Here is a 23,202-nt window from a genome sequence, read left to right on the forward strand (position 1 = left end):
CTTGTATCCAGAGCTACTCAGTATGTCAGTCGATCCCCCGGTTCGTCTGCCTCTTCAGGAGGACCTTCTGTCGCAGCAGCAGGGGACGGTCCTCCACCCGAACCTGTCCAGTCTCCACCTCCATGCTTGGAGATTGAGCGGCGACAGTTGAGGCCATTTGACTTGCCTCCTGAAGTCTGTAATGTCATTCTGGCAGCCAGGCGTCCCTCCACAAAATCGGTATACGCCTGCAGGTGGAATAGATTTGTGGCATGGTGCACAGCAAAGGCTGTGGATCCACTTTCTGCCCCTCTTTCTGAGGTTCTTCTCTTCCTTCTTTCTCTCGCCCAGCAGGGCTCTGCTCTGGGCACTATCAAGGGCTACCTTTCTGCCCTTTCAGCCTTTCTAAGGCTGCCTGATCAACCTTCTTTATTCAAGTCCCCTATTGAAAATCGTTTTCTGAAGGGCATCACACACATGTTCCCTCCTGTTCCGTTTGTGATGCCTCAGTGGGACTTGAACCTTGTTCTTACATTTCTGATGTGCGCTCCCTTTGAGCCACTTCACAACTGCCCTCTCCGCCTTCTTACTCTGAAGACTGCTTTCCTGGTTGCCATCACCTCTGCCAGGAGAGTGAGTGAGCTCCAGGCTCTTTCATCTAAACCCCCTTCCTTTCTGTCCATCCGGACAAGGTTGTGTTGCGGACTAGGCCATCTTTCCTGCCCAAGGTTGTCACGGCCTTCCACATCGGGCAGTCTATCACCTTGCCCACCTTATTTCCGCCACCGCATCCCTCTAAAGAGGAAGAGCGGCTCCACTGTCTGGACCCAAAACGTGCGCTCTCTTACAATCTGGATCGCACATGCCAGTTCCGGGTGGATGACCAACTCTTTGTTGGTTACGTGGGCGCTAAGAAGGGAAAGGCGGTGCACAAGCGGACCATCTCACGGTGGATCATCTTGTGTATCCAGGCATGTTACTTCTTGGCTAACAAGGAGCCCCCGGTTGGATTGCGGGCTCATTCCACGCGGGCTACGGTGACTACAACTGCCCTGGACTGGGGAGTGCCCTTGCAGGACATTTGCCAGGCAGCTACGTGGGCCTCGCTGCACACGTTTGCATGACACTATTGCCTGGACAGTCAAGTCCGGAGGGATGGCTTCTTTGGCCGTTCCGTCCTCCAGGACTTTCTGGTGTGATTATTGGTTCGCAGACCCACCACCGGGGTTGGTATTGCTGGGGTATCTATTCTAAGGTAAGGAATCTATCACTTACGTGTCTCTTTCAGATGCACAAGTTACTACTTGTGTAACGATATATCTGTTAGAGTCAGATAGTTAGTGATAGATTCCTTACCGACCCACCCATCCTCCCCGTTCTGCGAACTGATATCTAGGGTTAAGGTCATCCCCTTTCAGGGCCCTAGTTTCAATGGCACCAGTGTTGGTTTTTAACATGGCTCTGCGTTTCTGGCGCGGAAAAGCTGTGTCTAAGAACTGACGTCAGCACGCGGAGGCGGCGTCTAAGTACTCCGAAGACGTCATCACGACGCCGACGACGGACGCGGAGCCGTAGACGACGCCTACCGACGCGCAAGGTTACTGCTACGCAAAAATTTCCGGATCCAGTCTGACGCCTGGGGATATTCTAAGGTAAGGAATCTATCACTAACTAATGTCTCTTACAGATATATCGTTACACAAGTAGTAACTTGTGCAACACTCAGTAACTTTAGAAAACACTCACTATCACTGGATGATGTCATCAGTGATGTCAGTTTAGTTGTCATCAGTGATGTCTTTTGAGATGTCATCAGTGATGTCATGAGTGATGTCACTGACACTGACCACTGCCCATGTCCCTGACCAGGTCATGAGTGATGTACTATGTGAGGTCATAAGCAGTGCATTTCAGGGGCGTAAGTCACTGGTTTTGTACGAATGAAATCTGAGCCTAACTATAACGATCCTGTAACCTTTGTTTTTTTTCCAGTGAATTTCGAAGGTTTTTTTAATTCTATTTCCTATCTATAACGTCCCTGTAACCTTTGTTTCTTCCAGAAAAATAATTATATATATATATATATATATATATATATACACATATAAAAAAAACATTCCACCTGTGGGCCAGCCGAACTCTATGCGGGTGCCACCGAAAAGCGGAGGTGGAACCGCTTCAAAGATCAATAAACACAGGGCAACCTAGGTGCACACTTGGGCATTAGTGGGCTTTGTCATATCTGCAGACGCGTTTCTGGCTTCTGCCTTCATCAGTGCGGAAAAGCCATCGATGATTGGCCACAGTCTTTTAAACAGTCCTGCCATTTAATAGGTGTATCCTAGGTCAATGAGCGGCCAGCAATGGGGCGTCTTCATTCCCGTTATTTCTTGCCAATCGCAATGTTCATGACGCACCCATCGTTAAAATTAAATGACAGCTGCATTTCCTGTGGTCCTGTGTCCCCTCGCCTGCCGCTCCACACCTTGGATTTGTTTTTTCATGACAATGCATTTATCCTGTTGAAACTCCAAAATGTATTTATTGTACTTAAAAACAAAAATGCCTTTCATGTAATTAAACTTTTAAACAGAACAAGCAAAGCCACATAATTAAATTAAAAGTTTGCATACTATTTGTCACTTTCACTAATAACACTTTTTTACTAATAATGTATCATGCTTTAGTAATGACTCTTCTCTTGTATCCAATCTGCTCTGTTTCCTTCAGAAAGTTTGTGCTAGGAGAGCTGTTCCCTCCGGGAGAAATGCCTGAAAGACACAACCTGTCCTACTTCCCAACCGTAAATGATATCAAGAACCACATTCACCAAGTTCAAAATGCCCTAAAGAATGGAGAGCTAGTATATGATTGTGCAACTATACCAGCAACGGTGGGACAGCAGTCTTTTACTCATAACCATGTCTTGTTTCTTGCCATTTTTGATATGTAGTACTTCAAGTCAATTTATAATGAAAATGTGGTGGTCTATATATGTGCGTACTGGGGTTTCCTCTGTGTAGGGTAGAGTGGTCGAATAGAGATTTGAGTGAAAATGTTGACAGATGCTACCACGTTAATATCCTAATAATGAACTTGAATGCTTCCACTTTGCACAGTTAGCAGAACATTTCTATATTTAGTTTGTGTGTATATATATCTCCCCGCTGTGTCCTCTGGTTGCTGTTATGACGCGATCGTTGCTGTGAGATATATATATATATATATATATATATATATATATATATATATATATTCAACACAGTCCAGCCGTACGAGAAATGAAACTCACTTGTGCCGTGGCCTCGGTGCAAAATAGACGTATTTATTACAGCAAACAGATGCTGTAATAAATACGTCTATTTTGCACCGAGACCACGGCACCAGTGAGTTTAATTTTTTGTATGGCTGGACTGTGTTGGAATGTTTGGGAGTGGCGTCCCGGCCTTGTTGCCTGCCGTTAAGAGTCGCTTGGGTTTTGCCGAATTATACGTTTGGATATATATATATATCCAAACACATATATACACACACACACACAAACACACACACACACACACACACACACACACACACTTCCTCCCAACTTTCTTTACGAAGAGAGCATGAACACAATAGCTGGAGAAATCAATCCATTTACTTAGGCAGGTCCATCATCACCCTGTGACACAGAGAGACATGTTTCTGCAAACAGCCTTTTTCAATATGTGGAATGCCATTTTAAAAAACAAATTTATACTCTTTGTGTTATAGACATAGAAGATATACTGTTTATATCAAAACAATACCATTTCAGGCTTGGAGTGCTGCATAAATTATGCAGAAAAGAAGCAGAGAACCCTGGGTCGTTCCTAAGGTTAGATGGAGAGCAGCTCCTGTTTAAAGTACCCTACAACACCAGCAACACTCTGAATCTGTTCACCTCAAATGTCTGTTTTTCTAGCAGCATTTTTAAGAATTGGACTAGCACAGTGCCATCCGCGCAGAGCTAGAAAGGGACGAAGTATTTTGCCATTTGTACAGCAAAGTCTTTACGCATAGGATTAGCATAGTGATATACACCAAGCTGTAAAATGACAAAAGACTATTCCCACTTCAGGCACAGTATTGCTGCTTTGTATTGGTAAAATACCATCCAAGCCAATCTGGAATATATATATAAAAGCAACCTCTGACACGTGTTTTGCTATCATTATAGCTCTTCAAAGAGATTTTATTTTGTCCGGATACAATGCTTCTTTTTTGCATAATTTATGTGGCACTCTAAGCCTGAAAGGGTATTGTTTTGACTTATACTATTTGCTCGCTTGTGTTCAATGTTGAAAAAACATCAAGGGGGATGCAGTCTTTTGTGGTTGAATTTATGAAAATTCCATTTCATTGCCCGAAGGAGTTTAGGCCATCCACAATGGAAGGTCCATTTACACTTCTAGACTTTTAGAATTATCTCCAAATCTGTTCTAGGTGTCCATTGTCTCCTTACAATTTCAACAATAGAAGTCCTCTTCAGTGCGGTTGTCTGATAGAAGGCGATCAGTGAGAGAGGCGTTTGGGACATTATGCCGGATCCAACCTCTGTGTTGGCTGGTATGGGTCCTCATTTTTGTGAGGTTTGTCCGATATATGTACTGTCGTAGGGGCATTTAATATAATACACAGCATTTGTGGAATTACAATTCAAAAAATGATTTCAGATCATGTCTAATGTGGTGATGTTTGAATACCTTGGTGTTACTTGTATCAATACCGTTGACCGGTTTTACACCGTTGTAAGAAACCCTGATCGGTGGGAGTTTCCCACATCGAAGAAATAGTACAATCATTAGTGGGAGCTTACAGGCCCTACCAATATGCTCCTTAATATTGCAACCTCCTTTGAATGAAAACAGCAGTAGGTCCTGTGTAAGGTCACGTGAATTCAGTATGTTCCAATACATTTCAATAATCTTCACTGTCTTGTTGGTCAGTGGACAGAAAATAGTTACACAAGTTATTTTGTTAAGAGGTTACTTCATTTTTGGAACTGAGAGGTGCTCCCCTTGAGAGTACCATGCCCATTTTATTGAGTGTCTCACTAAATCCCTAGGGTATCCCCTGTCCACATCAGTTTCTAACACACAGTTTTGGCTTCCCTAAAAAGATAATCATGTTAACAATTCCTTCGGAGCCTGAGAAATCATCCAAAAGGGAGACAGCCTTTTAGAGCCAAAGATTGATGGGTATGGTACTCTAGCAGGATATTTTTCTCTGCATGATTCCTACACAGAGTAATGTGTAGTTTGTTGTTGTCAATCTAAAATGTGAGATCAAGGTAACACATAAGTCAGCTTGGTGATTGTTAAGCCATTCTCAAAGTCAGATAGCATATTAGAATCACCTGCTCAGATCATAACAACATCTCTTATGTACCCTTTCCATATTCTGATGTTCTGGATAATTAGGTTGTTAGTTCTAGGGATGTCTGTGGTGTCGAGGGTAGTCACAAAAAGCATGGTAAAACTTGAGGCAAAAACAGCACTTTTAGATTTTCTTTTACGATGAAGTAAAGAAATTCTCATCAAACCATAAAAAAATTATTCTAATAGCAATACAAAGAAGTGGCATTATAAACGTGGTGGGGACCAGGAAATGTTTATATTCAATGTCTAGGGTGACTCGAAGTTATTTGGTAGAATCAAAATATAAATTTTCTACGTTAATGAAATGAGTGCCGTATTTTCCGTAGCTCACAGTAGATTGTACAAATTCCTTATGAAACAAGCATTAGAAATGCAATCGGGCTCGGATTTATTTGAGTTTGAGCTAATGGCATTGTAAATGCCAATGTATTGTTGCTATGTGTTATGGAGTGTGTTCATGTGGTGTGTACTGCCAGTGATCTCCTTGTGAGTGTGAGAATATTGCACCGTTACTGCCTGTGATGTCCTTCTTGTGAGTGTGAGAAGCTTGCACCTCTGCTGCCTGTGGTCTCCTAGTGAGTGTAAGAAGCTTGCACTGCTGCTGCCTGTGATGTCGTTCTTGTGAGTGGGAGAAGATTGCACCTCAGCTGCCTGTGGTCTCCTTGTGAGTGTAAGAAGCTTGCACAGCTGCTGCCTGTGATGTCCTACTCACTACTCTACTCTACTCACTACTCTACTCACTACTCTGCACTCACTACTCACTACTCTACTCACTACTCTACTCACTACTCTACTCACTACTCTGCACTCACTACTCTACTCACTACTCACTACTCTGCACTCACTACTCTACTCACTACTCTACTCACTACTCACTACTCTACTCACTACTCTACTCACTACTCTACTCACTACTCACTACTCTACTCACTACTCTACTCACTACTCTACTCACTACTCTACTCACTACTCTACTCACTACTCTACTCACTACTCACTACTCTCCACTCACTACTCTACTCACTACTCACTACTCTACTCACTACTTTCTACTCACTACTCTACTCACTACTCTACTCACTACTCACTACTCTACTCACTACTCACTTCTCTACTCACTACTCTGCACTCACTACTTTACTCACTACTCTACTCTACTCACCACTCTACTCACTACTCTACTCACTACTCACAACTCTACTCACTACTCTGCACTTACTACTCACTACTCTATTTACTACTCACTACTCTACTCACTACTCTACTCACTACTCTACTCACTACTCACTACTCTACACACTACTCACCACTCACTACTCACTACTCTGCTCACTACTCACTAGTCTACTCACTACTCTCCACTCACTACTCTCCACTCACTACTCTATTCACTACTCACTACTCTACTCACTACTTTCTACTCACTACTCTACTCACTACTCACTACTCTACTCACTACTCTACTCACTACTCTGCACTCACTACTCACTACTCTGCACTCACTACTCTGCACTCACTACTCACTACTCTGCACTCACTACTCTGCACTCACTACTCTGCACTCACTACTCTGCACTCACTACTCTGCACTCACTACTCACTACTCTGCACACTCACTCTGCACTCACTACTCACTACTCTGCACACTCACTCTGCACTCACATTGTTGTGTGGTACCGAGTAACAGCGCTTTCCAACACAATGTCTTGACTTGACCACGCGAGGCAAAATCCCAGGGACCTCTTTGTTCCCTGTCAATCTGAGAAAATCTATTTTTAAAATGGGATGTTTTGAGGGACCCACTGTGTTGGGGTGAAAACGGTGAGCTATATTTATTTGGGATATGAAACGAAAAAAAAGGTGTGCATGTACCTGTGTGCCTATATTTCATGTGTGTGCGCGCCCCAATGTCATAGTGTTTGTGCGGGCATTGCCGGGGGCCGGGGTCAGTGGGGTGGGAAGGTTTGCAATTAATGTTAAACCGGTTCTTGCTTTCCTTCCCGAAACCTTAATATAAAGGTGTTCCCAATAATTTTCATTTGGAAATACAAGCTGAGCCGCCATTTTGTCTGACAGGTGACTCTCGCGCAGGAGCGCCTCGGGCTAGCAGCCGGATGTATTGGAAAGCGAGTTCATAACAAAAGGAAGTCCCAGCGCCTGCGGAGACTGGGAGACGTGTGCCACACAGAGCTGGGGCTGTGCACAATATACCTAATAAATATTGGGTGTTTGAGAACAAGCTGGGGTCTCCAGAGGTGCACATTTTGCGCGCCTTGATATATTGTTTTTCTGTATTTAATGATACCTTTTTTGGCTCCCGCCATAAAAAGTCAATAAGAAAAGGAAACCATCACACTCAGATTACAACTCTTTCAGCAAGCGATCCCAAAATGTCTATATTTCGCTATTTCCCCTTCCAAAAAACACCATCAGCAGCAGAAATGCAGACATCGCCTGAGGACACTGTTGGGAGGTATGTGTAGTGCTTTACGAAAACACCAGATGAAAAGAAATTCATAAATGATAACCTTTGAAATGTGGTAAATAACATCGAGGCAATTTAATTTCTCCCTTAACATGTATTGAGTGGAGAGATTTAACAAGGAGAAAGACAAAATAAAATAATTTTGACTATAAAGAGATCATGAGTCCCCTGGTTAAATCAAGACTGTTTGAGACACTGATTTGCTATGCCTGTGTGCACGTGAGGAGGACGCGCGCCCGACAAACGCACTGCTCTATGGTGAACGCGCGCACACTATCTGGAATGCATTACACGGCCACCCTGACAGCTCCTAATTAAAATTAATGCACTGCCGAGCACGTAACCACACAGAAAATGCCCAAAATGGCACCCGACAATTACATCTGCCCAATCGCATCAAGACTACTACAAATACATCACCGCGAGGACCAATAACCATTCAGATAATAAAAAAAAACTCGCGCACTAAGGAATGTGTCTTCCCGAGCCCTAAATAAACTTTTTTTTTTTTTTCTTTTACAATAGGATCTCGGAGCTCCGCCCCGAGCCCTAAAAATTGATTCCAGGGATTTCCGACAGTCAGACCCAGGTGGGTCGGGGTACTCTTATCAATTTTGGGGGGAGTGTATTATGGTGTTCTGAGTTTTCTTTTGTTTAAGAATGGAAGCTACTTGTTCTCACTAATGTAGGCATCCAGCTTGTTTGTTCTGTCAGTGACCTGATTTCTGTTTGGAAATAAGGAAAGGGATATTGATCTAGTACTGAGTAAAGATCACTGCAGCTGGCATCTGTGTCTGTCCTGAATAACTATCCACTCCGCCCAAATCGTACGGTTTTGTAACCATAGTATAATTGTACTGAGCCCAATCAGTGCCTTCCTTTGGGCTAGCCTTACATTGTAGGGAGTGTGGAGCGGGTTACTGGCCTAATGCAGATATCTGGAAGTACTAGTCTTGCAAAGGTACCAATTTCTGGTGATACCATTGCATTTGAAGGATAGAAAGTAGAATTGGGATGAGGTCCAGTCACATCAGGAGTGTTTTGGTAGCTCTTCCAAAAAAAGAATGTATTTTGGTTAAGAATTACAGAAGTTCAGATTGGATAGTGAATAGGTCAAATTTCTCTGCCACAACAAATGAAACACCTTTCCTTAATAATTATGTCTCAGTTGAAGACAGAATATATTTTGAGAGATTAAAGATTGGAATTATGGCGTATATAGTTTGTCGTTCACCTGGAGCATAGTCCTGCTTCTACCGGCATTTCCCCTTCTTTCTTTGTTGGCCCTGGGCCAAAAAGGACATTTTGTTCCGGGAGTTGAATGGGCCTAAACTTGTACCCTCAAGGTGAACTGAAATGTTCCACTCTTCAGAGAAGTCTGAGAAAGTTACAATTTATTGGTTCTAGTAAAAGGCACCATTGTTTGAATAATAATCATCCAGTAGGTATGGATAGCTTCTTCATACTTACTGTATTTATTTATCTCTTTGGACACCTTGTTAGCTTTCTTGCTAATTTGACATTTGTTAATTCTAATCGAATTTGTTAATAGTTTTTACTAATTTCTCTAATGCTGCTTTGGCGTCAGATATTGTGTCAAATTCAAGAAAAGCCTTTTCTAGTTCTGGGATTTCTTCAAATTCTTGTCTACTGTTCCAGTGCAGTGTTGATCCCCAGTGCCTTCCAGTGTTTGTAAAACATTGTCGTAATATGGCGGATGCTACCTGGGGTGTGTGGTACCAAGACAGGTACCCCAGCCACATTTTAGATATCAGCTATTTGTAATTCGGAGGCTTGCTTCAAAGTTTTAATCGTGCTCTAGATGTGAAAATTTTGTGGGATTCGTAAATCCAACAAAAATGTAAACAAAAATAATAAGACTGCCTGACCAAGAGCCAGCAGTATGACCCAACCCTTAAGCGCAGTCGGCATTGCCCACCCACGGCAAGTTGGATACAGTATCTGGCCAAAATGCACTTTGGTCAAAATGGCATCTTTGGGTACCCTGGCAGGGTTGTAGGACATATTAATTTGTTTTGGCAAAAGGTAGGCTTGGCTATTGAGATTGATCATTTAAAATATTTCTTTTACAGACCTTATTTTAATGGGATTTTAAATTCCTCTAATGTCTGTCTTCCAACTCTCTCTACTTTTTGTTTTTAAGTCTGTCAAAAACCAAGTTAGCCGTGATTCTCACACTGTTATTTCAGCTTCAGGTGTGTTATGGTGTCTGCTGCCACTGTTCTGATCCTGTCCTAAACATGCAGCATAAAAGTAAAAACGTTCTCCAAGTATGCAGCGAGGTTGCTTTTGCGTAATGTGCTTATGTAAGTAAGTAGCTGTAAGAATAGTGAATGAGTGAGTGTGTCGAGGTTTTATGCAAGGGACTTTTAAGTGTAAATAAATGTTATGTGTGATTCATTACATATGTCACAAGCCTCGCTCCTTTATATTAAACAGAATTAGAGAAAATATCGCACAACAAATAATACATCAAATTTCTAACATCTATGAAAGTGGGGACAATGTAAGCATTGCGCACACCTAACCCCAGCTAGGAAACATCCAAAAGAACCAAATAATTAACTACTTCATCACAAAATCCCTACACCTAAAGGGCTTTACTAAATCCACAAAGCCTGCCGTTCAAACTCAAAGCTCCAGATTCTCTTGCCAATTATCTCCTCAGATATACCATCTATTCCATACTGATTGAAATTGCTATCTTTTCCTTGATCGTCCAGATCTTCAAACCAGGAATCTTCTACAGTCACATCTCTATCATCCCTTCTTTATAAATGTTCATGAAAAATAGCAACTTTCCTGAAATTCTATATCTTAACATTTTCTAACTTAACATATTCTTTGATACTTCCACAGCCGTAACAGGATCAGACCACCATCTTTACATCCATTTGAAGGCTTCTTCATTCTGGCCCATTGACCTTCCAGAACCACAACATATGTAATAACCACGGTAGAACCCCTCCTGCGATTCATGTTTTCTCTAATTTTTCCTCCTCATTTCTTCATCCTTGTCCCCATTAAAAATCCTGTAATCCGGATAATTCTATGCTCTGCAACCAAAAAGGAGCTTTGCCTGTCACAGAGTGAGGAGTTCTTCTACAAGCCATTAAAGTGGACAGGATTGATTTTCAAACATAAATTGGATAAGATAGCCAATTGAATACCTTTTTTGACAATATGATTCACTTGGCAATCTCTTTCGGAACGGAATAATGCCACCCTGTTTTGTATAATACTTGCTAAAAAATGTTTACGTTTCTCAGTAGCAAATAGGATGCTGTTGTCCAAAATAAGTTTCTAAGCTTTTTAAGGATTTTCCTCTCAACACAAAACATCCTCCAGAATCTTATTAGCTGTATTACCAGTTACTTTGAACAACCAAAAGGAGTCCCACCGTGCTCTAAATAGCCATCTTTCCAGTGACCTTTATAGTATTCAAGTATTCAAGAAAACAATACGTTTTCTTAAAATAACCCTCACCCACCAAAATGTCCCTCATCATCGGGTTTTTCCCACCCCGTTGCGGGACAGGGCATGCTACCACCGACAGAGACGTGGGAGCATTTTTTAGGGTGTGGATTATAAAGTGAATAGTAATAAGAGAGTGGGAGAGTGAGATTAGTGGGTTAAAAAATACCTGGCTATGTGGGAACTAAGTTTTATTAAATCCTGTAGCTGGTATTAATAAAAGGGGGAAGAGGCGAAACACACTTTGATGGTGTGTGTCTCATGCTCAATTTGTTTCAAGCCTATCCCCTAAATCTTTTCATCACGTCCAAACTAAATGATCCCATGTACCACTCCTGGGAAAATAGCCTATTGCTCTTCCTAATCAAAAGTGATACTTCTGTGTAAGATCTGGAAAGATAGGACATTATGTCATTATTAGATTGTCAATAAAGTTATATTTATTACACATCGCCAACTGTTGAACAAAAGTGATATATTTTTCACTAGTGCGTGTGCATGACTAATCTTTGCATTAACCTTGTGTCGTGCTGCCCTCAGAAATACAGACAAGACAATACAGAACATTTAACATAAATCACACACTCTATCAGGTAGTTTACCACATGTTGAAGGAGAAGCCTGGGTAGCTACTCCATACGTGTGTACATCGATATGGCTAGATTGGTAGTGAGCAAATGATCCGTTTTGAAATAAACAAATGGTGTACATGTGAAAAAAATGCATATAGTATTGAGAAAAACATACATGGTTTGTGCCAAGTTCAGGCCCCATGAGCTCAAACGCGGTAGGAAGGGGCGCTTGTAGTCAAACACTAAAAGAAAAATAGTAATTCCAAAATGATCAGGAAGCCGAGATAATTATAATCGCAATTCTCTTTGGAATGGCAATGGAAATGCTCGCTGCCAAGGGGAGCGGCTATGCCATACTCATGTCCTCAAAGCTGCACCCTCGCCCTGCATTCTTTGCCTGCCCATGGCTCCGAAGATGAAAGTGTGAGCGGGGACCGTCCTGTTAAATGTCAGCCGGTCTTGTGCTGGGCGTCCTCGTGTTAGCAGTAACTAGACCGCTAACCATTCTGGATAGCCGCCCATTGGTGGCACTAATTCCTGTATTATTTCTCTACAGCTCAACAGGTTCGTGCCTGCTAACCGGCAGAGTGAATATGATCAGCCTGAGCAGTCAGTTTTAATCAGTATGAAAACTGAAAAGGCAAGCTACCTTTTGGGAAAATATGTATAAAAAATGGCAGGATAATCCCTAGGTCCATGCAAAGTGTGATATTTTGCCAAATGAAAGATGCCTCCAAATTGTGGTTTATTGGCAAAAAATTAAGACATAAAAAAAAATACAGTCTGGATAGGAACGGAAAGGCTGAAAAAGCACCAATTGGCCCTGGAGAAAGGGGGCACGGGGTTTCACCCGATGTATCCTCCCACGTACCAAAAATCATGTAGAGCAAAATCATTTATCACATGTCTGTCTGTAAAGACTGTAGGAGGAAAGTGGAGAGGCTCAAAAAGGTTCTTCCGCGACTCTGTAATGCTCTAAAAAAACTAAAAAAGATTATTCATTAAAGTAGTGCTGATGGAGAGACCCCACTTTGTAGAGTCACAAGTACCGTAGCAGCTCTGTGTTAGCTATTAGGAAGTGGCTGATAATCACTTGAGAACTCAGTCGTGGAGGGTACTGTGTCCTGGGCTGTGTATTAATGCTTCTTCTGCCCTCTCTGTGGATACGGGTTGCTAGAGTATAGTTGTGGTTTTTCAGTTACTTGGATCAAGAAAATTGGCTCCACAGAATGCCATTGTTCAGTCCATTGGTTTGTGTTTTCAGACGAAAAAGCGCAGCGCTGTTCTGTCTCAAGTGGCTGGGAGTCATTGGAGACCTGTTCTAAGATGGTCCATCAGAGATCCTGTGCCTGTGTCTTTTCTCGATGTAATGTGCGTACATTTTTGTTGTTGCCCGGTTACATCTCAGATTGCTACGATGTCCACAAATGCGTGTCTTGGTCATGCATTTAGTCATTCCAATGTAATGGAGCTGTCATGGACAAGTGATCATGTAAATGACACATTTCGAATTACAGTTCGTGAACTTTCTTTGTTCCCAGTTTGTATTGTTGTTGAATATTACTCTCTTGCTCCTGCTGGTCAAATGGCAGACACTGCAGTTTCGGCGCGGGTAGTGACCTGTTAGGGGAGAGAGAAATCCTTGTGATGTTTACCTGTCCTTTTTCTTGTGTGCTCAGGTGTGTATTATCATGTCACTCAAATTCCTACCTCTTTTGTGCAAGAAAATTGGTTTTGGGAATTTCAAAGTTCCACAGTTCAGGATTCACCAGGGTCTGTTGACTATCTTGCTCACCTGGTTTGACACTGTATTGTAGCTGGTGATGCAGATGGGTCTTTCCTCTCTTGGCTTCGGTAGTCTTTCCTTCAGGAGGGCCGCCCTATTGTTGTTTCTGGCTCGCTTCATTGCCTTGTCAATGACTCAGGTAGGGTAATTCCTTTGCACCAGTTTGTGACGTAAATCATCAGCTCGTTGTTTGAAATCATTAAGATCTGAGCAGTTCCTCCTCAGTTTCAGGAATTGGCTGAACAGGAGATTGTCCCTTGTATGTCTCGGATGGAAACTGTCGTAAAGAGCAATTCTTTGCAGTAGGTTTTATGTGTGTCATTGTCTTTAGTTCTCACCTTTGCGAGATGATGTTGAGATCTAGGAATACTAGTTCCTTGTTTGATATGGTGTGGGTGAACTTCAGGAACTCGTTTTGGAAGTTTTGGCAGTTCAATCATGTTAGAAACTGGCGTGCTGTTTCTTCCTTGCCATTCCATATGATCAGGTTTTCATCAATGTATTTTTTCTGCACCTGGATGTGAGACAGGAAAGAGTTCCTAGGACTGCGGATCTTGTGTTTCTCTAGATGGTGTGCATACAGTCCCGCTATGCTTGGAGCGAAAGTGCTTCCCATGCTGGTCCCATGTTTCTGAAGGTAAAGGCTGTCTTCAAACTGAAAGACATTCCTGGTTAATGCCCATTTGCAGCATTCTATTACAATGTTTTGTGTGGTTTGGTACTCCCAGTCCACTTAAAACAGTACATCCTCAATGATGAGCAATGTTTCATCATGTGGGACAAATTACTTTGCCAACATTTTGATTGCAGCCCACTTGGGATAATAATCAACTGAAAGTGATGCTTAAGAATCCTTCTGTGCCAAAACATCAAAAGGACCAGTATAGCCATTGCTAGCTTACACCAAGGGCTTTGATGACATCCTACTTTCGCTGGTGGAACAGAACATTGTTTGGCAGACTTGCCACTCCTGGTGCATACATTACTTTCCCTTACAACCTCTTCACCTTGAGCATCCTTGCAAGGACGTCAAAAATATTGACAAATTATATGTTTAGTGCAAAACATACCGATATGGTTTACATGACTTTTATGAATGGTTACCATAAGCAGGTTGAAGGGCAGCATATCCTTGTTACCACACACACAGACATCATTCTATAAAACAAGTTCTCCTTTAACCTTCCTGAAAGCCTGAAGCTCCTCTCTCAGGTTCCTCTTCTCAAGTCAACCAGTCCAGTTGAAATTCCTGAACATGATCAAATTCTGGTCTTTACCAGACTCCTTTTTCCATTTTCCTCTTTGTTGGAAGAGGAATAGAGTAGTGAGTGAGGGTAGGGTTACTCTTTAAAAATACCTGCCCGGTAGCCCTAACATTTTAATCTGGGTGTCAGCGGTATGATTAAAAACAGGAAAAGTTAGGAAGTCCAGTAGATACAAGCACGTAAAGGCTTTTTTTGGGCGAGCAGGCCAGTGACCTTGGATCTGTGTGACAACAGGTACACCTCTCCTCCGTGTACCAATGGAGCACTATTAAGTGCCTTAATATATACCCATTTATGGGTATATATTAAGGCACTTTTATGGTTTATGGTTTATGTGTGCTTGACGTATGTATGGTAAATATACCAGTGACGTCAGCATTATGGTATAGGTGTGGATTGTGGTAGTATAATCTGTTCTTACAAAATCCACGAGCATTTGAAAACATCAATAAAAACTAGAGCCCCAGGACTTCCTAACCTAGCAAATGGGCACTACTGCAAACGGTAGCCGTGGGCCTTGCTGCTGAACGCCACACACTGACAGCCGTGTTGACCCCTTTCTGACTTTTTGTGGTGGACTGCGGGACAAGCGGAGAGGCGTAGGTTAGTACGTTTTGGAAAAAAATATTAAGTACTGTTTTATTTAGGTTGACGCACTGCCACGCAGTGTGAGAAACTCACACTGCCTTCATCCTCAACTCCAGCGCTCTTAATCGTGGCCCATTATAAACTCTGTTTATAATTAGAACGGACCACGATTGAGAGCTTTGGGGTTGTACTTAAGGGCATTCCTGGAGTGCCCGCCTGATCGCCTCACCACTTTCGAAAATAATCAGCCGCCCTGCTATCTATATTCTACATACCATTTTAATTTCATGCAGCTATTATCCATTTAATACTGTCATAGCCACATCCATTCTGCGACACTATGCATACAGGCTCATATCTTGTTTAAAGTTGCAGTATTCCATCCAGTGTTACACCCATACAGCGGCTCCTGCCCATTCAATCAGAGGCCCCCTCAGGTTCACATCTACTTAGCTCAGGTGGGCGCAATGGGCAGCTCCCTTCTGTCAATTTCAGATGAGTTTGGCACATTGTTTCTAGGCTGTCACTGATGCACCTCAGCTCATCCCACACCAGTGCAGCCTTCTCTACCCTCCTCCCTATGCCTCAACCCCTTCTGCACCACAAAAGATCCCAGGGGTCTGCCCACACTGCGTATCCCACCTAGAGGTGTCACGAGGAGCCAGGGAACTAGCTGCCAAACAGTCCCCTAAATTGTTGATTTTTAGCTAAAGTTAAGCCGGAGAAAACCTGAAAGAACTTTGCGATGCATAACTTACAGAGGATGATAGCCACCACAAGGCACAAAACAATCGGACTGATTTTGTACAATTGTATCCACTTTCACAAAGTATTTTTTTCTTTTATTGTAGCTGCAGTGGGCCTCTGAGTCAGAAAATGCTATGAAAGAAGCATTAACTGTTACACTCGCAGCTCCACCTACAGATGGTAAGTTAATATGTGCGTCTGCTGTGCGCAAGTAACTGATTTCATGCCTTTTTCTTTCTGTTTTCACTTTATATGTATTGCATCTCCAAAGTAAGTCATACCGTCACACAAGGTGGTTCTTTCTTTGGCCTGAGAGCTACCACTAAACCATATTTAAACACCACTGTAAGTATAACTTGTTTAAACATACGCCAATAAAACAATATCGAAATTTACTGAATTCAGTTTTATAGTATCATTGGCTCACGCTCTACGTGCATCTCCACTACTTTCCCTCCCTCCCCTACAATTTGGAGGAGTTCCCTGCATCGGCTAATGCCATTCTTAATACTTCACCAAGCTGCAGCCTTTTTCATGGGGATTTACCAGGGCTTCAGCAACCTTTCTTGCAATGGGCACCATTCCTAATGTAACCCTAATGCCCTCGACTGAGAAGGACAAATTACTTCTCTGTGATTGTTACTCATTTGAATAACTGTTCAACCGGTCATGTGAGCAAGGCTTTTTGTCCTTCCTTTTCTGATTGGTGCTTTATTTCTTTCCATGGCCATCAGATTTCACCATTTAGTGGACCTCTTCTCCATCACTTAATACTTCATAATTTTCAACTGACTGGTAATTACCATCTTAATTGTCAGACCTTTCAGTGAATCTGGTCTTGTGCCCTGGATCGTTCGCATAGGATAGGGTAGCACAGTATTTTTTTTTTGCAGCTAGTTATTTAAAAAAAACAAAAAAACAGATGTTTAGGGTGAGCTCACCATATGGACATAGCTGAACCTTCCACTCCACAAAAGGCTCCAGCACCTGACTGTAGTTCCAATGTACATGTCAAATACTACCCCATCAATTTCTCATCAGCCATTTCCCTAATTCCTATTTTTTGTAAATCCATCTCACCCCTCATTTTGTGTCCTGGGATTATATGTCCAGGTCTCTCTCCAATTTTTTCATCTACATCCACTTATAGGGCATGTCTTATTACATCAGAAAGCTGTTACAAATTAGTTTCAACATGTTCTTCTGTTTTTTGTTTAAGAAAGTGCATCGGATGCCATCATCGCCAAAGTGGAATCAAGCCAGATCGGAGACTCCCTCTCTGCAGAGACCCTCCAGCTACTCTCCTCATTATCCTCACTTCAACCCAAAATTTTCGCACAATTACAGGTACATTGAGGTTCAAAATTACTTTGTCAAGAAAGGGCAGCGGACTACCGCTTTCCATATTTTGAAGATTGTTATTTGAGCATGATATTTCGAAAAGATACCAACCTCTTTTCTGATGAGCCATACACTTTTTAGCTTGGATCACATTTCCTATAATTGTATTGAGCATTTCTTTTGAGGGACCTTAGATGTTTGCTGGGTTAAGGGTAAGGATGTGATTAATTTTTGAGTGCCCTCATTGACTGGTATTTTTGAGGATGAAATTTAGAACCTGCAACAGAGAGTTTGTTTTGTGAACACTTGTTATTTGGAAGGTAAAATGATGCCATCAGTGCATTTTATCAAGGCCACTGATATTATGAAATGCTTTATTTCGATTTCTCCAAGACCCATTATCACTTACAGACATTCCAATTCAGCATAAAATAAACTGCAATTACTTACTTTCGCATAACATAACATTGCTCGATTCACTCATTCTGTAAGCTACTTCTAGCATGATCATACACTGATTAAAGGAGAATGCTTGAATTGCCTAAACCCTATTTACCTCAATAGCGTATTAGACCAGTTAATGTATTCCTTTTGAAGGAGTAGAGCCCATTGCAATGTCTGTTGGATTCATACTGACATACCAGGGGTCAACAACAAAAGCCGTGGAGTGTAAATAAAGCATTTTATGAAAAAGTTGAACTTTAGCTGAATTTCAGCATTTCAAAAAAGAAATCCATTGGATAATAACTCTGTGCCAAATCATGCTGTACATTTACTAGCTGCGGTACTTAGACATGATGAGCAAATCACTTTGTTATCCATGAAGTTCTAAACTGCCCTTTTGGTACTCCCCAACGTGGTGTTGGGCTTTGAAGCTTGTGTGAAGAACTTCTGAGCTGGAGTGGAGCAGGAGCTATCATAGAAACCCTGGGCAGCAACCACATGTGGATGGGAAACATCGTTTACAACGCATGCGATTCATCATATGCCAATACAACGCTGTTGTTACAACAACCATGTTGCTATATTGCAAACCATTACAACGCAAGTCATTACAACGACTTGATGTAGGGGAGCAGAAGGATTTGGATTGAAAATCCCAGCACATTCCCCACTGTTACACAGACTGGAGTTGGAATAGTAAATTATACTGTTCTAAAATCCAGTGCACCCCCTACAGCAAGTTGTTGTAACGACTTGCGTTGTAATGGTATGCAGACTCAGCTTGACTCCATGCAACTGCCCTATTGTGAGGGGTGATTCTTAGAGGAATTTATGCAACTTTCCGGCGATTGGGCTACTGCATATACTCTATTGGTTTCTCTTAGGGCTAGAGGGGACGGTGAGTAAAGGCTTAGCAGGGGCCTTGGGCAGCGAGAACATGAGCTGGTCTGCATGACAGCTCGCTCTGTGTCTTAGAGAAATGAAGATGTCACTGACCCATGGTCTTGGTTGGCCTGTGAAGATCCATAATATGACTGATCGCTGACTATTGTGCTTCTGAAGTGGACTGGGGGGGCTCTCGTGCTGTCTGCACTAGTCTGTTGACTTCTGCTGCACTTGACAGACGTGCTTGCTGCTGCACTCGCCCTCGGCTGCAGGGTTAGTTTACAGCCTCTTCTCTGTGGATTTTGTGTTACCACCTAACAATATTTTTGGCAACAAGAGCCCACCTTCCAACATGATACCAGACATTGTTTGACTATGTTGCTTCATTCTGTGCAGCCGCATTCTGTACACCTATTGATGAGATAAGCACAGAGGCTTAGATACAAAGAGTTCCCATAATTCAGATGGGCAGCAATTAAAGCTTGAATTACTGTCTTCCACACTGACATAGGAAGAAAGGAGAGGACTTTGCAGACCGATCGTAACAGAGTAAAGCACTTTGACACTACTGTTGAGATACGAACGTCAAAGGAGAGAGGGTTCAAATTGCATAACCAAATTTCTCAGAAGGCGACCAGCTGGATGACCAGCCGGAGTGCCAGGTAGCAAAATCTCTGTCTTGTATGAATTGAATTTGAATAAATTGCAGGTCATCCATGCTGTGACTGCCGACATACAGGTAGAGAAACGATTTTGCATATTGCAGCGATTGTCCACGATGTAAACGATAATCTGATTGTTGTCAGTGTAGGAGATGCTATGGAAACCATAAGATCTAGTCTAGCATACCATTGGAGTAATATATCTGTTAAATAGGGTTGAGCTGAAATAGAAAGAGGAGCCTTGTGGAATGCCTCTGGAAATTAAAATTACTTAGTCAAAAGATGGTAAAAGATCACAGTTGGATCAATATGCAAGAAAAGATTTAAGCTACCCCAAAATGAAGCCGCAAATTCGCTCTTCACAAGATATTGTGTATGCACAGAATGAGAGACCGTGTCAAAAGCCACAGATAGATGAAGTAGAACCAAAGCAGCTGATCTGCATCGACAATGTCTAAGAGCTCGGTGTGTTCTATAAGATGCTCTAAAACCCAATTGAATCTCATCTAGCAGCTAGTTAGCGTCCAGAAATGCTGACAACTAAGAGTTAACTTGTTTTTCAATTAACTTGGCGTGAAGCGGTCGAGGTGATAGAGGGGTCTAAAGTTGGATAAAACACTAAGATCTACCATAGGTTGATTAAGAAGAGGGACCAAATAAGTATTCTTATGGCAAGCAGGGACCTTTGGCTTGGTAAGGGATCTATTAGAGATGCCTGCCAAATGAGGGGCTACAATGTCCGTAGTCCTATCCAGAATCTGAGGAGGGTGTGAGTCAGACGGAGAACCAGATTTATCAACAGATAGCAAAGTGCTCAACCTTTTCGTAGTCGTGGGATCAAACTCTGACCATCCAGGACAGGTTTGAGGCCATGTAGTCTAAGCTGCAGTGGTCCCAGAATACACAGAAAAATCCAAGCTAAGTCAGATCTTGTGAATTTCTTCTTGGATGAACTGTGTCAAAGTATTGTAGAAGTCTTGCAGTATTAAAGCATTCAATGGGGGAAGTAAGGATTTGTAAAATAGAGAAGAACTTTGTAGTATAGTTTTTAGTACCTTCAATCCTAGAAGCATAGAAAGCACATGAAAGGTGCACACACAATATTGATATTAATTAATAGCCTTACAATAGACTTCTTTTGCTACCAAGCAGTAATCTTTCCTCCATAACCATTAATTTTTTTACAATGGATTTTATCTTCTCTCAAGTCATCAGAAAACCAGGGAGCTGATGGTCTTGTCCTATTTAATCCTTTATTTACTGACAAGGATAATTATGTCTAATGAGCTAGAACTCCATTTATTGAAAGCGAAAGTATCTTGGTTGGTGAAGTGAAAATGGATATAGGAAATGTTACTTAAGGCTGCTATTAAGTTCCCTTGGGCCACTTTGCATCAGAAACTAGTGGGTTTCTTAAGTTGCTTAAACTGAGATATGAGTACCAATTCTTTAATAGCTATAGAGAAAGATAATGGAAATGGTTAGAACAAACAAGGTGCACAGGAGTGTTCACAGTTAGCAAATTTAAAAAGTTGAAAACTGGGTCAAGAATATGTACCACGGCATGTGAGGCTATGTACTACCTGTATTAACCTCAAGGCTTCCAGAATGTTAATCAACTCCAGAGAGTCACTATCATGCATCCTCCGGCCATGAAAACTGAAACCTTCTAATATTATGAATTTAGAGTATTTAAGAACTAGTGGAGAGACAAATTGGGTCAAGTCTGCTACAAAATAGGCTTTAGCACCAGATGGCCTGTACATTAGGGCACCGGTAGCCAGGAACATAGGTCTGATGTCATGAGAAAATACCAGATATTCCCTACTTGGAGCATAAGAGAGGTAATGAGTGAACACTTTGTATTAGGGGGAATTACATAGACAATCATGGTGCATGCTTTTCTGTTATTCATTTTGCGACAGGACTCTTGCATACATTCTGCACTAGCATGGCTTTAAATAAAGCCTTATAAATATAAGGCCACATTTCTTGTGAGTGCTTGTTTGGGGTAAATGTTAAGGAGATGCCACATAGATACCATTGTCTCTGGCAAGACATTTTCATTCCTAACGTGGATACCTTTCTGGCTAGTTTGGGAAAGATTAACGGGACACCACCTGTTTGTTTTCCACACTCAAGTTTGTAAATATTATACTTGTCCTGCCTGAGACCTAAGGAAATCCATCGGGTGTAGCAAGGACTGGCTCTGGCACGCAACAACATCTTGTAGAAATACAAATATTGACCACCCAGTGCACACAATTAACACATTAAATGTAGACACACCTATATGAATGTGTGCACTCTATAAACTTATACGCATCAGTTGAGCTTCTTGCGGTCTCTTCTGCCACTGTGCGTCCTACTCTTCTAGGCTCTTGGACTGCTCCTGCAAACAGCTTATACACTTGATCCAAATTTCATACTCAAACTGCTCAATTCCAGATACAACAGGGCCTCCTATACAGCGCTATCACTAGTTGTGTTCCTGCCCACATTGTATGTCTCTGTATGTATGCATGAGCATGAGAGTATGCAGCCGTGCTTTTGAGTTTGGAGGTAATTTCGCTGAGGTTGGGCTCTATATCAGTGACGTACTTACAGGTGGCTGGTGTGTTCATGAGCTACCCTTTGGAGACCTCTAATATAGACTATCGTATAGGTAATTTATCATATTTTCTTTATTTAGACTGTGTACTTTCCGTTCATTTTTAATCATCTCAATTGTTGTAATATTTGTGAGAATATTCTTGAATATGCTTTGCACTAGCCTGGCTTCAAAAAACCCTATAGATTTTTGTTCAGATTTAGTCTGTATCCTGGTTAGGGAGATCCTTAAAGCCATTTCAGATTTGTTTATTTAAATACTGTGAGATGAGAAGCTTCCCTGTGTCAGATATTTCTCCCGTAACTCTGTGATGATTTTTGAACTCCATCCTTTATTTCTTCATGTACTGTAGGTTTACTTCCACATCCTGGCTGTAGAGGTAAATAGATATTGGCAACTAGGTATTTTGGTTCACTGGCCTTCAATGCATTTTCCAAATTAGATTGATTGCCATGAATCTTCCTTCTTAATGTCCACCTCAGCCACTGAATTTCTAAGCTGGGTAGAACTGAACATATCAGTCTGAAGTATTATTAAAAACCTTGAACCCCATTTTACAACAAAAAAAAAACCTTGAACCCCCTCCCTCTCCACCCCCCACCCTGCAATGCTGTCTTTAAAGATAAGTCCAAATTAAAGACTGTTTCTTCTTACTGCCATGTCCTGGCTGTTTTCAGAGTGTAGGTCAGAAGCTGTTAATTCAGAGCTTTGCATTCATGAATTTACTAATAGCATGCCTCCCTTCCCTGCATGCATAAGTGCATTTGTCTATGTCCTCTTTTGCACAGAATGTAGACTGGATCTGCTTTCTCGCCCTCGGTGATTTATGTTGGGCTCTAAGCTCATAGATCTTTGGATCTTTTCATGGTTTTTGTCATTATTCTCCCCCTTTCTTCCCTTATTTCTGCAGATTGAGTAGTTTATGCTCTTGCTCTCTCACTTT

The 23,202-nt window shown here is 41.8% G+C and overlaps 1 protein-coding gene across 3 annotated transcripts in view; it reads left to right on the top strand.

Annotated features, from left to right (window-relative positions):
- The window catches only part of CARF (calcium responsive transcription factor), a 434,709-nt gene that overhangs the window by 297,455 nt on the left and 114,052 nt on the right, over positions 1–23,202 (top strand). For 2 of the 3 annotated variants that reach the window (XM_078680246.1, XM_078680245.1), the window contains exons 11-13: positions 2,710–2,872; positions 16,421–16,496; positions 17,536–17,663. In XM_078680246.1, the coding sequence (XP_078536372.1) occupies positions 2,710–2,872; positions 16,421–16,496; positions 17,536–17,663 (367 nt within the window). The remainder of the gene's footprint in view (positions 1–2,709; positions 2,873–16,420; positions 16,497–17,535; positions 17,664–23,202) is intronic. The other variant, XM_078680247.1, reaches the window with a different exon arrangement.

This window comes from Lissotriton helveticus, chromosome 3_1 (genome assembly GCF_964261635.1).
Source record: "Lissotriton helveticus chromosome 3_1, aLisHel1.1, whole genome shotgun sequence".
Classification (NCBI taxonomy): Eukaryota; Metazoa; Chordata; class Amphibia; order Caudata; family Salamandridae; genus Lissotriton; species Lissotriton helveticus.